The sequence below is a fragment of the Lepisosteus platostomus genome, chromosome 13 (assembly GCF_059453375.1).
Source record: "Lepisosteus platostomus isolate fLepPlt1 chromosome 13, fLepPlt1.hap1, whole genome shotgun sequence".
Classification (NCBI taxonomy): Eukaryota; Metazoa; Chordata; class Actinopteri; order Semionotiformes; family Lepisosteidae; genus Lepisosteus; species Lepisosteus platostomus.
The window spans coordinates 2,755,399-2,772,645 of record NC_142623.1 but is presented as its reverse complement, the minus strand read 5'-3'; the positions used below and the strand labels follow the sequence as shown (position 1 = coordinate 2,772,645).

General features: G+C 47.8%; 1 protein-coding gene across 6 annotated transcripts in view; it reads right to left on the bottom strand.

Moving 5' to 3' along the window:
* fam49al (family with sequence similarity 49 member A, like) overlaps positions 1 to 17,247 on the bottom strand; it is a 32,741-nt gene that overhangs the window by 2,997 nt on the left and 12,497 nt on the right. The window contains exons 2-11 of one of the 6 annotated variants that reach the window (XM_088602543.1): positions 15,081 to 15,167; positions 10,777 to 10,857; positions 6,361 to 6,482; positions 5,652 to 5,757; positions 4,289 to 4,425; positions 2,779 to 2,856; positions 2,530 to 2,646; positions 2,121 to 2,200; positions 1,541 to 1,667; positions 722 to 792 (exon numbers count right to left, since the gene is read on the bottom strand). In XM_088602543.1, coding sequence (XP_088458669.1) covers positions 722 to 792; positions 1,541 to 1,667; positions 2,121 to 2,200; positions 2,530 to 2,646; positions 2,779 to 2,856; positions 4,289 to 4,425; positions 5,652 to 5,757; positions 6,361 to 6,482; positions 10,777 to 10,846 — 908 coding nt within the window. In that variant the 5' untranslated portion in view covers positions 10,847 to 10,857; positions 15,081 to 15,167. Of the gene's footprint in view, positions 1 to 721; positions 793 to 1,540; positions 1,668 to 2,120; positions 2,201 to 2,529; positions 2,647 to 2,778; positions 2,857 to 4,288; positions 4,426 to 5,651; positions 5,758 to 6,360; positions 6,483 to 9,930; positions 10,011 to 10,776; positions 10,858 to 13,991; positions 14,011 to 14,058; positions 14,393 to 15,080; positions 15,168 to 17,247 lie in introns of those variants that run through there. The other 5 variants (XM_088602541.1, XM_088602544.1, XM_088602539.1 and 2 more) reach the window with 5 other exon arrangements.

The following is a 17,247-nucleotide window of genomic DNA, read 5'->3' as shown; positions in this document are numbered from 1 at the left end:
CATCCATTTTGTAACTGCTTCTTCCAGTACAAGGTCATGGCAGAGCTGCAGCATATCCCAGCAAGCAATGGGCACAAGGCAGATACAGTTCAGCCTGGACAGGACACCAGTCCATCAGGACACACGCAGACACTGACTCGAACACACTCACCCCAGGCTAGTCTTCCCAGAAGCCAATTAACCTAGCTTCATGGTTTTGGACTGTGGGAGGAAACCCACACAGACACGGGGAGAACATCCAAACTCCACACAGACAGCACCCCATGTTTGGAATCAAGCCCCAGGGCCCTGGGGCTGCAATACAGCACCATAAATCTCATTAAGTATGTGTGGGCTCTCCTTGACCAGTCCCTGCCATAGTGTCCGAGCAAACCCACTCTGGATGTTCAGGTAGGGATCTTGTCCCTCAGGGTGACACCTTGAGGTTTTAATGCTACAGATTATTTTTTAATCGGGAGGATGAAACCTGCTCAGTCGTGAGGATGGTTTCTGCTTTGGGCTTTGGCTGTTTGCAGATGTTGCGCATGTTTCCAGATCCGGCAGGTGTTGCTTACATCAGCTGTACACCTGGCCCCTAACGGCCTGCTCCATTTTTTGTTTTTCAATTGAGCTTCTGCTCAAGCTCAAAACCTAAAAGCCTGCCGCCCCATCCCAGCCCTCCCCCGTCCGCACGGCCTCCCCCCGAGTGACCAGCGTGCACCCCACGCCCCCCAGCACCCACCTCAGGGCGTTCAGCAGTCCCTCCACGCTGTTTGAAGGTTGCTCTTTCAGCACCTTGATGCAGCCTTTCATCTGCAGAGAACAGAGGCACAGACAGGGCTCTTCAGAGTAAAGGTCAGCCATGCCCGACTCCAGCCCCCTCACCGCGCTCATCAAAAGCACAGCACAGTGGCACAGTCATATACAGCGGCAATTTGCTTTGAATAGACATTTATCTATAGAACTATAGGTCACCAGCACCTCAGTTTCATACCTGATGCATATAAAGGGTTGCAGCTCTGAGGCTTAAAGCCTTATTTTGCTCACATTAATTAAATCAGGCCCATTATTGCCTAAACTGTGACACAATGTAGTAGCCAGTACAGCATGCTGCCAACTTCTTTTCCCCCTTTAAAGCTGTGTGATCACGGTGTAGCTGTCCTTTGACTCATGATATGACACATTAGTGTGCACTGGCTGCCATGTTCCATTCGGTTCAACATGACAAGCTTTATTTTTCAACACGAGGCCCGAATTCATTTTCAGATCATTTTTTAGTTCTGGGAGCCCAGTTCACACTGCTTTGGAGTTTAAAAAACGTTGTCTGACCAGTCAAGGTCACATGATTGGCGTCACTCTGTAGATTGACCATGATTGGGCTGGCTCAAACTTTTTTTGGTGTTTTTCTTTTGGAAGAATAGGCCTTCCACGGTTCTTAGGACACTGTGCTCATTCTTTCTGAAGGCTAGTCTCATCAGGCAGCAAGCCTGAAAGCTCTGTGGGAGCCGGACTTGAAGTGCAGTGGGGGGCGAATGCGGGGAGAGGCAGGAGGGGGACTCACGTCAATCTTTGAGGTCTTGGCGAAGGCGCCCACAGGATGGACGTGGTCATACAGGATGATGACTCCCACCATGACCCGCATGCAGAACAGCATGGTGTCCGTGTTGGTGAAACGGCATCTGTACTCCCTGGCAGAAACACAGGAGCCCTATCGGATCAGCACTGATATCACAGCTCACAGCTACCACATGTCCACTGCTGCTACCACCACGTCACTGGGACACTACCGTGACCTCTCAGGTAGGAAACATGCCAACCCTGCTAAGAAGACATAAATAAAAGCACTGGCATAGCTGAAAAAAACTTCTTTTTGTTTCCTTCTAGCTCATCTGCATTGAAAAAAGCACTGGGTTTCTGCAGTTAATTACAAACTAATCCAGGATAAACAAGCTGGAGTGGGTGCAGTTTCACCGGAAGTCTCCCTGATTCCACAGTTTGCTGGCTTAACTGGACACTGAACCACCTTCCCTCAGCTCTTCTGGTCCCGGTGACTGACGAGACCGGACTGCAGACGCCCGCCCCCGAGACAGGAGCTGGGCTAAAGAAGTGAGTAAAAGTGCATCGAGACAAAGGTAACTCACGGAGTCTCCAGCATGACTCGGCACACACACGCCATGGTACTCAAACAGTCCGTCGTGTCCTCGATGGGCAGGGTTTTGTTCTGCAACGACACCCAAAGGCTACCAGGTCAGCCTCCTAGTAACACCGGAACCGAACCCTCAGGAGGAGGGTCATGCAGTTGCAAGACAGCCGCTTTCAACACTCCTGGCAAGAGGTGGCAGAGACCCCAACCTGTGCCATCAGTTGATCGAATTAGGTGATTACACAAGTTTTATCACTGACAGGGAAAAGTGATTTTAAAACTAGCTCGCATCGCTGAGATACAAACAGGGACACTGTATCTCTCTCACAGAGCAGCACGCGAACAGTCATGGAGCGGAGGTTTTTTTTTCTTCGGAACAGCAGGCAGCGGGACGTGTGGGGTCGCACCTCAGACACGAACTTGGTGGTTGCGTTGCTAAGCGTCTTCAGCATGGGCGTGGCCTCCGCGTAAAACAGCGACATCCGATTGGCCATCTCATTGTTGACCTCATTCTCCGCGTCCAGCTGGAGGAAGAGAGGAGAAAGAACGGGGGCCCGGTCAGTCAGCCGACAAGGCACCTTAGCAGTAATGCAGGAAGCAGAAGAACCACTGCCAGGTCAGAGTTCATCATCTTCCACTCCAGTAGTCCAATTTACCTGCTGGTTGTTTAGTCGGTTTCTGCTGATGGTCCTCCTGTAGTAGCTGAAATCATTCTGAATGGCTGGGTTTGTCATCTGAAGGACAAATTAAAAAGGGTTAGAGTCAATGTTTTGTTTTGAGGGCGTGGACACCTCTGAATGAGTTAACAGAAAGACCAGAGCCCATTAAGAACAGTCTCAAGTATTCACTTACTCAAGACGAGTGTTTGGCGGTGATCTGTGTTGCTCGAGAGTCCTGTGTATTAGGGGTGATCTGTGTTGTTTGTGAGTCCTGTGTTTTAGGAGTGATCTGTGTTGTTTGTGAGTCCTGTGTTTTAGGGGTGATCTGTGTTGCTTGAGAGTCCTGTGTATTAGGGGTGATCTGTGTTGCTTGAGAGTCCTGTGTTTTAGGGGTGATCTGTGTTGCTCATGAGTCCTGTGTTTTAGGGGTGATCTGTGTTGCTCGTGAGTCCTGTGTTTTAGGGGTGATCTGTGTTGCTCGTGAGTCCTGTGTTTTAGGGGTGATCTGTGTTGCTCATGAGTCCTGTGTTTTAGGGGTGATCTGTGTTGCTCAAGAGTCCTGTGTATTAGGGGTGATCTGTGTTGCTCGTGAGTCCTGTGTTTTAGGGGTGATCTGTGTTGCTCATGAGTCCTGTGTTTTAGGGGTGATCTGTGTTGCTCAAGAGTCCTGTGTATTAGGGGTGATCTGTGTTGTTTGTGAGTCCTGTGTTTTAGGGGTGATCTGTGTTGCTCATGAGTCCTGTGTTTTAGGGGTGATCTGTGTTGCTCATGAGTCCTGTGTTTGGGGGTGATCTGTGTTGCTCATGAGTCCTGTGTTTGGGGGTGATCTGTGTTGCTCATGAGTCCTGTGTTTGGGGGTGATCTGTGTTGTTTGTGAGTCCTGTGTTTTAGGGGTGATCTGTGTTGCTCATGAGTCCTGTGTTTGGGGGTGATCTGTGTTGTTTGTGAGTCCTGTGTTTTAGGGGTGATCTGTGTTGCTCATGAGTCCTGTGTTTTAGGGGTGATCTGTGTTGCTCATGAGTCCTGTGTTTGGGGGTGATCTGTGTTGCTCATGAGTCCTGTGTTTGGGGGTGATCTGTGTTGCTCATGAGTCCTGTGTTTGGGGGTGATCTGTGTTGCTCATTAGTCCTGTGTTTGGGGGTGATCTGTGTTGCTCATGAGTCCTGTGTTTTAGGGGTGATCTGTGTTGCTCATGAATCCTGTGTTTGGGGGTGATCTGTGTTGCTCATGAATCCTGTGTTTGGGGGTGATCTGTGTTGCTCATGAGTCCTGTGTTTGGGGGTGATCTGTGTTGCTCATGAATCCTGTGTTTGGGGGTGATCTGTGTTGCTCATGAGTCCTGTGTTTGGGGGTGATCTGTGTTGCTCATGAATCCTGTGTTTGGGGGTGATCTGTGTTGCTCATGAATCCTGTGTTTGGGGGTGATCTGTGTTGCTCGAGAGTCCTGTGTTTGGGGGTGATCATAGTTCTGCTCACAAGCCCTGTTTTGCGGGTGCTGCTGCGGTACCTTGAGCTCATCGAAGCTGAGTGTGAAGTGAAGGATCTCGGCGAACTGCTTGGCCAGGGCCTGCTCTCGCTCCAGGTGCTGCATGGGCGCGTAAGGTGGGCTCGTCAGCGCCTCCAACAGGCTGCGCAGGGCATTCTCTGAAAAAAGAGCACCCCACCCAGCTTGTAAGTGTGGGTTTCAATAAGGCACAATGGTTGAACTGTGGTTTGCTCTAATCTGACTCTTGTAAAGTGCATTGAGGTGGCTCCCAGTGTAAAATAAGACACCAAAAGAAAAGAAAAATCAAAAATTAAATAAATTTTGGGGTGGCAAGGTCGCTAGTGCTGTTCCCTCACAGCTCTTGGGTCATTAATTTGTGTAGTTTGTGTAAATAAAACCTTGCACAATTTTGTTTAGTAAAACTTGCTTTCTAATCATTTTCAACCTTTTTTCTCCAAGGGTTCTTACACTAAGGGTTATCCTCAACAATGTTGTGTCTGTTATCAGTTACTTCATATGGGAACGCTGTTTCATCAATCCCGGAATAAAGAACCACGAATTATACGGCATTCTGTCTGGATAATTATAGGCTAGTAATTAGAAGACTAATAACGAAGGAGTGTCATTATTCTTGCACTAACAAATGCATGTCATGCACATGTTTATACTTTCACAGTCCCTTTTTTCTTGGCACAGTCCCGTATTTAAGGTCTCCTTAAAATAGCATTCTAACTTTAAAAAAAATTCAGTATGGATCCTGTATTTTGAAACGCAAAAAAAAAGGAGCAAGATGAAGAACAAATCTTTCCTAAAATCTTAAGGTATCCTACCATACATTTCTAAATCTTCTATTTTGATTTCCATGATTGCATCTTCTCATTTTTTCTTTCATATCGGGAGGACTGGGCATATGGAGGACTGCTATGAGAGAGTTCGCTGTGATATTCTTCATTGGGCCAGGTGGGAATCCCCTCTCCAGCTGTTTTGTAGAAAAGTATGTGGCTGATCTTTTCACATGGAAGTGTAGCGCCAGCAACCTGATTCCTTGTGACAATCAGGGCACCAAGCTGGCTAAAAAAATATTCAGAAAGTAGGCTTCTGGTGTTTTTCTTCCTCTACGATGGGTGCCTATTTTATCGCCAGCATTCAGCATGCCCATTAGGAAGTAATCGGTTCTCCCTGGGTAGCACAGCATGGCAGGTATAGGTGTGACAGAAGGACACGAGCAGGTATCATCATTATTCCGAACTCCACTGGGCCCCGGAGGGGGGAGCAGCCATGTGCCACATCTGAGAACAGCAGCTCAGCTGTCGCCATGGGAACGGTGCAGCGAGGGCTGATGAGCAGAGAGGCCGGGCCCAGCAGCTCCTTACAGAGGACATACCCAGCCGGAGAGAGAACTCGTAGAAGCGCTTCAGCTTCGCCACAAGGGGGCAGACTGCATTCCAAGCCTTCTCCTGGAGCTGGAGGTCATTGGGATTTTGTATGGCCTGTGAATGAGCAGTGCAGCGAATGAGTGTCATTGATGCAGCATGACAATACTGGTATCAGTAAGATACTGGTCACAAAGAGACGAGGCTGAACCTGTCTAAATTCAACACGACTCAGCACTTGAACAAGAAACACAATGAGCTTCACAATGCCATTTCAAAGAAGACTCCAGCTCCAGGTTATCCCATTAACCCACAGTGCGTTGTGCCCAACTAACACAGCTTTTTAAAAATATTTTCAAATGCCAGCTAAGAAGACTTGGTCCTAAAATGAATCTTTTTTTTTTTTTTGGAGCAGCCAAGGACCAAAACTACAACTTTGATAAACGTTTCAGCACACCATCAAACTGCCATTTAGATGACATTTCAAAGCACATCCTTTAGAGCAGCGCAATGTCTAAGACACTGTTAGAAAAAGCTTCCAAAAGATATCCTTGAGGTCTTGTGGGGTTTTTATCTGTTACAGGGATACTTCTATCTCAGCAGATGCTCAATGCAGATCTAATCTCTCCCAGTGATTACTGGTCCCCTTATTCAGTGTTAACAGTCTGCTGTTTAACAGTTCAGAAAGGAACAGCTCAGCGGTGGCAGGGGAGCTCTCACCTCTCTTATCTCCTGTCCCGCTCCGTTGTACGACTGCAGCTCTGCCAGTATCCCATGAGCCTCCTCCAGCACCGCGCTCACCTGGTTCCACACGGCGGTCTCCGCCTCGGTGGGCTGGGCGTCTGCAAGGACGGGAGTGGGGATGAGGGCAGGTGAGTGGGAGGTGGTACCTGAACAATCCCAGCAGTGGGAGTGAGCTGAAGGCCTTTTTGGATTTTTGTAAGGATGGGACGACCCCTGCAGCTGGGTGCTGACCGAAAGGCAGAGTACTGGGAAGTACTGGGAAGGCAGAGAGTATCGTGGGCGTCTGAAACTCTGCCATTATTATACAGGCGACTGCAGCGGGGAATATGTTGTCGGTTGAGCTCAGATCAGCTTTTCTCATACAGATTCACTGCAGTGGAGTTGCACATATGAAGCAAGATTGGTCCAGAGATGCAGGGGGAATTTCTCTGCTTCTTCAAAATGGAGCATGTCCTCTACTGGAAAGACACACCAGCCTGCAAGACTGGGGGGTGTGTGCTGTATGGGATATGTATTGTAGATTGTGTCTTTAGACTCTCCCAGTCTAGTCAGACAAGAACACACAGCTGTTGGCCTGGGTGCCTTGAGCCTCCTTCTATTAACACAATCAGTCGTGCCCAAACGTGTCAGAAGGAGACGAATGTGAGAAAAGTCACACTTAACTCCCACACCTTAACACTGTGCTTGGACAACTGGAGAGCGTGATCCTGCATTTCTGACACTCAGTTCTGTCTGTGAGTCTCGCATGACATGAATGAGATGTGGACTCATAGACCTCTGTACTTGTGGACTCACCAGATACAGGAAAGGCAGAAGATTTAGTGGTAGAAGTAATAGAAAACTACTCATCTGCGTAATAGGCTCCCAGTGTGACTGAACTGATGTTCATTGAGAGTGTTGTATAAAGTAATTTATTGATGATTTTTAACTTTGATTGGAGTTTCCCTTTGTGTGATGTATCAGTTAGGGGGTGCATGATTGTAGAGCAATGTTCCAGCATTAGTCCTGATTACTCTGGGCCTATTAATGCAAATTAATAAATCATTAAGTCTTCGCTCCTGACGGGCTGTTGTTTAGCCAGCTGAGCAAGCAGAGATCTCTCTAGACTGTGTGCTGTGCACAGTCAATTAGTCAACAATTAATGAATTAATGCAGCCCAGCCATAACAGTGCTTTCCTTGTGCCTTGGCAGTTCCTGAAACACTAGCCAGGCCCCTGGACTCCTGCGATAACCAGGAAGGGTTGACGAGGTAGATTCTCCGAAACCGGGAATGGATAACCCCGAGGAGTGAAACGGGCTAAACCGGCTTGTCTTCCTGTTTTTTTAACAGGTTGCTGCCTGTTTTCAACTGACTCTACTGGAAAAAAAAAACGACTGAAAGACAGGAAAATGTTTTGCATAAAAGATGTTCAGTCCTCTTTCCCATCTTCTGACCTGGATTATATTCAGCAAAGCAGTGTCTGATGTTTTTAACTACTTTGGGAGCTACCTTTTGGGAGTCCTGGGAAGAGAGTTATTTCTCTGTCTATTTGCCTTTCCTGTCTCTCCTCACTCCAGCTCTCTCTGAAGGCTCTTACTTGATTGGATTTGGTTATTCTGCCAACTTGCATTCCCCTTAGACTGTTTCTGGGGGGGGTTGTGATTTCGATTGCCGTGATCTCCACTACGTGGACTTTCCCACAGAACTACTGATCTCCCACGGACCCTGCAGATCCTGCTGCAGATCAGCCCGTCTCTGCTGGTCCCAGGCTCCCCGAGATGAACTGGCAGTGCTCAGCAATCTCAGTCTTAGTACTGGGGCGCAGGCCAGTCCACCAGGAAAATAAAAATGTGGGCGAATTAACTGCGCTTATTACTTTAAAATTGTTAGGCCATATTTTTAGCATTTGTCATCTGTGCATGTGGTTTACTGGGAAGACGTGTGAGTAAATAAGTAAAACACTGAAGTTCTATTTACTAATGCAGTCGGGTCTTCACACCCCTGTGGGCAACGGGACAGCCTGTTTTATCTTGGTGTCACTCAGGTCTCCGCCAGCCTATCCCGGGTGGGAGGAGGGCTCTTGGAGTCCTCAGCTGGGAAGTTTGGTGCCTTCTGGGCCTGGCTGGCACACTGGGGACCTCATCTGGAGTCTAAACAGTGTGTTAACCTGAGCGTGAGAGGCTGTGTGGGAGGAGACAGCTGTACTGCACAGCATGGTGATGACACAAGAGCAGTCAGCAAACCAGGGGAAGCATCGCCCAATAGTGAAGAACTGAAAACCACTGTGAAGGGTTCCGAAAGGAGAAAGGTTAGCAGATTAGGCGAGAGTGACAGAAACACAGTAGTGTGGTTTAAGACAAGGAAAATCAGAATAATTACTCAGAGATAGTAGCAGCAATGTTATTTCAAACCAGTGGCTCCAGAATTCAAAAGCTTCTCTAGCACAAACACAGAAAAAAAAAAAAGCATGACAAGCAAAAGAGCAGAAACTATGAGCAGTCTGCAAAGAATTAAAAATATAGCTCTAGCGCCATGATGGTTAGAATTTTAACAAACCCCTTCGCAGCATGAAAAACAGCAATTGCACAGCAAAAAACAGGCATGTCATTCAAAAATGAATGAGGAAAAAAAAAACTTCACACCTGGAAATAAGTGTCAGGATTTCGTGCCACAGAGTTTGCTTGAATATAAAAATGCCATATTGAGAGCAGATATGGTCTCGGGCCCTATGGAGCCCATGGCTGTAGGAATGGAAAACTGTGTTGATCGCTCCAGGCGGGAAGGCTGACACTTATCTACAAGGGTGTTGAGCTGTGTCATCCAGCGCATTTATCCCAGCTGTGAGTTTGCATCAGATTTTCATTTTGAGATGATTCAGTAATGATGCTTTGCATGCCAGAAATGAACCATCGAAGGCACCGTCGTCGTCCACTCACCACTCTTCAGTGGGATTCAGACTGTGGCAGTAAAATTTACCAACACTGTTGTTCGTAATTCTTAGACAGCTCCTACACAGGCTGGACTTACTGTATCCATATGCTGAGAGAATCAACAATTTACTCAGAGCCAGCTATTAGAAAAACTGTGGCTGTTAGCTTACAAATGGCTGAAAGACAGCACAGAATTGGGTTTCTGTATATAGAAGAAAAAAAATCAATAAAAAAGTAGTATATACATGTCTTATAAGACATGTGCCCAGTAATGTACATCTATAATTACATCAGTGTTATATTCTATTACTATACAATTAGATAAATTATACAATAATGCAATTCTAAGGATAAAGATACTCAAACGTGTTTATAATGTACACATACAAGTGATGTCGAGTGACCTCCACATCTTTCTTAAGAAGCAATAAATAGTGCAATACTTAGATCATTTTTAAATTTGAAAAGAAAATATGATTCCTCTGGACATGATAAATATTCCGATAATGGAGGCAAAAAAACGTTCAAGTTCAGGGTGAAAATCTGGTGCAAAGTGGAGACTAAATGCTTCTGAAATGCTGGATCAAAACGAACCAAAAGAAAAAAAAAGAAAAAATAAGAAGCCAATGGTCTCACGTTCAAAGTCAAGGAAAAATATTTGGCCATGCTCAAGTTCGGTGCAAGCCAGCACTTTCAGGAGATTCCCCATGAGCGCCCTGGAACAGAAGAAGGAGAAGCGTGTGGGTGATGGAATGGGCGTGTGGGCGGGGCGGATGGCAGGGGTGGCTGTGGCAGCGGGCCGGGGGGCCGGGGCGCGCCCTGGATGATGCGGACGGAGCGACACAGACACACAGACGCTCTCCCTCTCCCCTCTCTCGGCGTCCCACGAGCCTCTCCGTCCCGGTGCCCTCCCAGGCAAAGCCACCACAGAGCCAGGGTCGGGGGGAGCGGGGTCGGGCGTTGGCGTGGTATTCTCACACAGCCCCCCCAGGTGAGGACAGACGCCCCAGCGGGTGCTCCTCGCCTGCAGGAGACGAGGGCTGGGTAATGAGGGGGCGAGGCTGGACACGAAGTCAGAGTGGACCAACCAAGGTGTGCGGAGAACTGGGACGAACGCCGGGTCATAACAAAATCCGTGTGGCTTTGATCAAGGCCTGTGTAGTGGGCAGAACCATTTTACAGGCACAGATCTACATGGGCCACAGCTGGGGCTAGGAAGAACTTTAAAATTCTGAATTTGTCTCAAATCATGTTCTTGAATGGATATATACACACCTGAGACTGAGCAAATGTGCCCTTGATTTGTGTGGAGAGTAGAGTCTGCTCTGCTAGAGATTCTGTAGAGGTCCAGGGTGGAGAGGGATGGGATGGGTTCGAGAAGGACAGGAGAGCGTCTGAAGAACCGCACCACAACACCAACACCCCCCTCCCACCCTCACACTGCACAGTCCTCTGCCCCACCCCCCTCACACACAGACTTACTTTCGAAGTCCAGGAAAAAATGTGGACAGTTCTCTAAATCCTTGCCAAGGACCTTAATGAGGTTCCCCATGACCAGCACACCTGGGCAGGAGAAACAACAGACACATACAGTACACCACCAGAGCACATGGCCCCACAGCAGACCTGGCCTCTCCCCTGCTGCGTGGGAGCTGCCAGTGTTGGCCACGCTGGCACAGTCAGCTCTGAGTGCTACTTTATAATACCTGGAAATATCTTTTAAAAGAGAGCTTTAACCGAGCCACAGCCAACAACGTTTTGGTTTTCAAACTTCATGGAGTCAGGATATTTGCAAGCTCTAAAATGAATGACTTTGGGAGGACTGCTGCTCCTCTAAAATGGCAAAACCGAAAAGACAGTTTGGTAGATCACAGGACAAGAGAAGCCAGTTGCTCTCCTCAAGCAGTGCCCTAAGAATCCCTCCCTTCAACATTCGTCAGGGTGGATGATCATTATTCAGCTTAAGCCGCACCACTCATATAAATGCTCACTGTGTTAAATTTAAACAGTACATTCACAGTTTGTGCTTTTTCTCACAAATTTACACTCCATGTTTGTTTTCTCATGATTTGTCTTGGTTCTTTACTCTGTTTTTCTCTGTTCCCTGCTGCTCTTCTAATGGATTCCACCATGATGTCAGTGTCCTGTGTATTTACCGGGGTACAGCGCACGACACTGGCACGAGGGAAGTGTGTTGTTCTTATCAGAGACCTTAAAGACAGAGGTGACAGCAGCGCGGCGTTCACCTGCTGGTGCTGGGGCTGCTGACACAAGAAACGGCCCTGGAGCAGAGACCCTGACCGGGGAGGGGAAAGGAATGAGGAGGCTGGAAATGAGCAACGCATGGCGGGAGGCAGAGAGAGGGGCAGGGGGACATGAGCCTGCCGCTGGGGGGAACGCTGAGCGCCTCTGCGGTTCAGCAGGACATCAGAATGCAGCACAGAGAGGCAATGCAAGGGTCTGATCTCTGCGGCCTTGTCAAACAGCAGCCAGTCTCAGGAAAGAGAGGGCCTTTTGAATCCTGGTGATGTGTGGGCTCAGCAGTGGAGGGTCTCGATAACAGGGACTCTAAAAGCAGGGGAAAGAAAGGGGAGTGCTTTGAATTGAGCTGTGAATAGCTGCCTTATGTCTAATAGAGAGCTTGTGACAAGCAGCCTTAGTTAGGTTACAGGAGGCTGCGGGCTCTCTCCGGCTCTTTTGTGGAGCAGGGCAATTCGGTACAAGTCATTCCAGAAGTGAACGCCGTGCCAGGGAGAGCAGAGCTCACATCTGAAGAGAGCGTGCAGGCAGAACGCCTTTGCAGAAATGAATAAGGGATGTTTGTGCTCTAGTGTGACAGGGGTACCGTGAGTCTGTCCCCTGTCCTTCTGTAATGAAAGTGGCTCCTCTGGCTCTACAGGAAATTCAGATTGAGAGCTATGTCATGTTCTTACATTAACAGAGTAAAATATTATTTACCAATAAAACTTATTTTATGTTTATGGAACACTTATCCGTCAAAGCCAGTGGTAGTCATCCCAAATTAGCCAAGTTAGGGTAAAGGGTGCCGATGACTTGTATGTGCAACTGTACATAGTTAACACATCTTGGGTGGTGTTGGGAAATGAGATCTTTTTTGGGGCTGTGGGATAGGAAACCATTCTTTGAGCATAATCTATCTACTAAGCATAAGGTATATTATACAAACTCCAAAATAAAAGATCACTGCAATACAAAGAGTGGGGTTCTCAAATAAAATGTTGCTGACAAATTTATGTTTTTGTCAATAACAGCCTGCAAAGACAGGCTTAGCTCCAGTCATTTCACATGTAGGAGTAATTCACTGACTTACTCAGAGCTAATAGAATGCTTTAAACACATTCATACAGCTCTGCCCCTGGGCCCACTGAAGTCCGGGGCAATGGATGACAACCCAGTAAGACACAGAAGAACTCAGACATGCAGTCAGTCTTGAGACTCTGCAATATGTGTTCACTCTAATATATCGTAAATACTAGGATCGCTCACTCCAATGAGTGCATGCTTAATAACACTAGAAAACAGCAGTTCTTTCTAAAATTTGTTAAAAATTAGATGTAACTTGTTTGAGGTACTGATGGCTAATATGTAAATCCATATACAGCACTGCAGCGCTTGAAGCTGTATTATAACTCCATGTGCAGCTGTTGCATGCAGTGCAGAAGGACAGCCTGAAGAATATAGGCGCGCGACGAGGTCGACGCATGACTCAGCCCAGTTAAACACAGAGAAGAACCCACTTAACAGCCACCCAGCCCCACAACCAACAAAATCCCCCCACGCCTGAAGAAAACCCTCTGGCAGAAAGTGTGAAGGGTAGCCCTTTCACTTTCACTGCGCACACAGGACGTGAGGCCGAGGAAGGCCATTTCAAGTGGGAGGGAGAGAAACTAGAAAGTGCCTTCCATTTCCTTCTGGGTACGTAAGACCGTGAGATTGGGCCGCGTTAGTCAGGAAAAGGCACTTTGGCTCTCTTTAACTGTGAGATTTCAAATCTGTCACATTCAAATTCATGCACAATTAGCCCAAAGGCACCAAACGCAGTCCTAGCAGTGACCCTCAGGTCCAGCAAACAGAATACATGCCTCACTGTTTTCTGCGTCAAAACTCCAAAACTGGGGCAACTGCACTTGGCCTGGTTTCACGTGTGATAACTCAGCCAAATCACCGTTATCTGCTGAGCCAGTGTTGACCATAAGTCGGTTTGGCTCTGGGCAACCGAAAGGAGAGCTTTTGCTGCTCGAAACAGCGCAGGCCTGGTGCCCCTTCGGAGAGCTCTAAACGACTGTTTGAGTTCCAGCGTTTGAAATGCAAGCACGCTTTCTTCATTAATGCCCCATCTGTCGAGCGCCTCCGAAGGCCTCAGCCGTTCTGAGCCGATGGAGATGATTCACTCTGTGAGAGGGGAGGGGTGGAGGGGGGAGTTCCCACGCTAAGCGCCGAACCCCCCCAGAGCTGCGGAGCCAGGTCAGCGCACGGCGAGGTGAGAGGGGAAGCCCTGAGCTCTCCCCGGTCACACCAACGTCCCAGCCCTCAGCCCACAGCGGCGGGGCAGCTCCTGGGAGAAGCTCTGCTGTTCTCAGCACCACCAACACAATTAAAACCACCAGAAGCACCAGAGTGGTGAACTCCCACCAAAATCAATTCAGAGAGACACTTAAAACCTTTTTCTCTTTTACCGTTTGAGCCTGAGAGCAAGAGCACTCCTCCAAACGCTCTTCCTTTGTCTCGGTTTGCGTCACTTACTCTCCTCTCTGGCCCTTCTCCTTCCTTGTCCTTCTGTCCTCTCCCCCCCTCCGCGATTCCCCTTTCCCGGTGAATCCCAGCGAGTGTCCGAAGGTGCCGCTGGCAGTGTCTGGGGAGCGAGTACCAGGCGCAAGAGGCACTGAAGGTCTCAGTGAGAGCTGGCTGGGTGCTGAGCTCTCAGTGCAGACCAAAGCCCCACTCGCAACAATCCTTCGCACTTCTCTTTTTCTGGCAACTATTTTTAAAAGGGCTAGCTGCTAGCACAAGCTCTTTTTTCTGTGCTGTAAATGAAAGGAGGGGTGTGGGTGGTTGCCTAGTGGACCGTGTGCACCCGATTTTAGATGTGGCTTCCTGTGTTCAGTTCTGAATCATTTATTTCACATCAAAATACGTCACCTTCAAGTTCCTCAAAACTACAAGCAGCAGTTCTCTCTTTTCCTTAAAGGACAAATAACGAGCATGCATGTGCATTTGAAATTGTGGCTCCGCTGTGTTCCACTTCTGGTAAGTCAGACACGTTTCTGGTGTGCGGCGTGGGAGGCTACACTGGCTACCCGTTGGAGAATTAGCTGTCCGAAAAAGGGACAGCTCCAAATTAACCTCCACTTTCTGGACCCCGCAGCGAAAAGAGGTCCCGTGCCTCGCTGAGACACACCGAAAACCACCGGCAGCAAGAAAGAAGGAAGTGAAGAAGGAGGACAGAGGACATTTTTTTACACTAAGGCCTGTTCCCTCCCCGAAATTAGTTTTGCACAATACTTGTGCTCTTAAAAACTCAGCACACGTTGTCATGACCCCGCAGGGGAAATTAAAACTTGATTATGGGTCAGGATGCATCACTGGAATGCTACAGGCACACTGAGCCATACCGCGTTGGCAAGTTTGTTTGTGTCTTGGCTCTGATTGCTCTCAACTCTTTCTCTAGCCCTTGATCCTAACAGAACCATGACTCTGATGTTTTCAGTTTCTTCCACGTCTGAATTTCCTATAGAGGGAAGGGGAGGCTGCAGGGGTTTAGCTACCTTGCTCGTGATATTCTGAACGATCGCTTCACTGCATCAACCGGGGCTGTCTGTGCTGAGTCAGTCACTGCATCAGCTCTGCACAACCTGTAGCCAGCAGGGAGAAAAAGACAGGGAGAAACATGAGACTAAAAATAGAGAGAGAAAATTCAAACGTTACCTTTCTTTGCCTGCACTGCTGTCAGTGTCCTTGCTTGAAGGAGAATGCATATTCCTGGGTGAGCCCCTAAGTCACTGCACCAACCAGACAGGAACAGAAGCCATTCTTCAAGCTTTAAGATTTGTAGAGCGTATTAAAGCATGATCTATAAGCTAGTGCAAACGGGTGTTTTTGCATTGTGTTTCTAAAGGCTTTGATTTCATAGATACCTTTACATAAAGTATATATTGGAACAAAGACCTTTTGCAACAGCAGTTCCAGAGCTGCCACTGCTGCATTCCATATGTCTTTCACAAGGGGAGGTCAGGCCAGTCCATGGATCTGAACATGAGCTCTGATCCAGGAAATACTGCAAAGAGAGGTTTCCTGTTTTCCTCTGTCCTGATCTGTAAAGAGGCACCAAAATGTTCTTTTGTGTTTTTTAGACCCAGGATGCCTTCAGAGTTCACAGATGCACACATGCATTGAGCTTGCTCACCAATTTATTGAGGCCGGTGAATATTGTTTGTTAAAATTACACTTGAGTGTCATTGTAAAAAATGCAGTCTAGCTTTGTCAAGTAATGGTTCAGATTTTCCAGTAAAGTAACTAATTACGCTGGGGGGTGCCAGTACAGGGCCTATGTCGCTCATGAATGTCTTGTCATGCTTGCTGACCTGAGATACTCCTTCCTTCAGCTGCCCCTCTCCAGACCTGCCTCCTGCCTCTCCGTTTTCACTCCCGGTTATCCAAAGCACGTTTCACCCACTCCCAGATCCCCGCCACCATGTTGTCTAGTCCTCCGGCCATGTCCAGGGATCCACGGGGAGAGTGTGGGAAGACTCAGATTCTACCGGGAAGTGCGCTGCAGTTCTGGCTACCTTGCTAACGGACAGGGACAGGGGATGGGCACCGACATCCCTTCAAAATGCAGCCCTACCGTCTAGATTCCGGGGAGCCAGGGATTGGTTTCAGCAGATATTTCAAAACCAGGCCACAAGCTGTTTCAACACAAGCCCCCCTGGTACCCGATAAGGCCATGAATCTTCTCCCACCAAAGCTGGAATTAGTGCCACACGTGGAATTGATGAACAGCGCATCCGACCCCTTTCAATAAACCCCGTCCCTGGTACATCCAAGCCAGCAGACGCACAGAGAAACTGGAGTGATCCAGATGTGCAGGTCGCAGAACAACCTGCACTGCAGTCTGGTTTTTACTGACATCCTCCCAGCCGGGTGGTAATGATCGCACAGTCAGAATGATCCGAGGTTGTTAAGCAACATACATTTTTGTATTTGTTTTTCGAAAACCCGAGGAACTTGTTTTTTTTTACGAACCAGGGAGGTTTTGCTGCCTAAAAAAAGGGATTCATTTTCAGTTTTGCTGATTTCACTGATCAGAACAGAGGAACTGTTGTATTCTTCTGAAACACTTTCATATTCTCATGAAATTCTTGTTAGATACACAACAATCCTCAGGACATTTTCTCATGGTGATTATCCATGGAATTTTTCCAGTTATCACAACACTCTGTGCTTTTACCTTGACTTTATGTTTTTTTCCTACATTTTACAATGATTTTACCACAGTATACCAGTGTAAACAATTCCAGCTCTGTTTTTACTCAGCTGGCGGGTTTCTGATCCTTCGCATTCCAAATCTCGGTCAACCAGAACAAAGGCGCAATTTGAGATGTGGTAATTGGCTCAGATATTCTCCACCTGCCTCTCGCACACACAGACGTTGCCAGTGCCAGGCCTGTGATAAGATTTGATAATCCTTTTAATTGCAAATGCAGGCAGGCAAGACGGCATTTAAAGACTGATGAGGCCAAAGCCCGGTTAAGAAGTAGCATTTGCAGGGCTGATAAAGTGAGTGAAAGCCAGCTGTGGATTCAGCTGGGACAAAAGGGCTCAGCTTTGATTTTTTAAATTGCAGAAGAAGCTGAGATCTCATCACAGCAGAAATCCTGCCTGACAAAACCTCTGCTCCCGACACTTTTATTCCAAACTGAGGTTCTGCGAAAT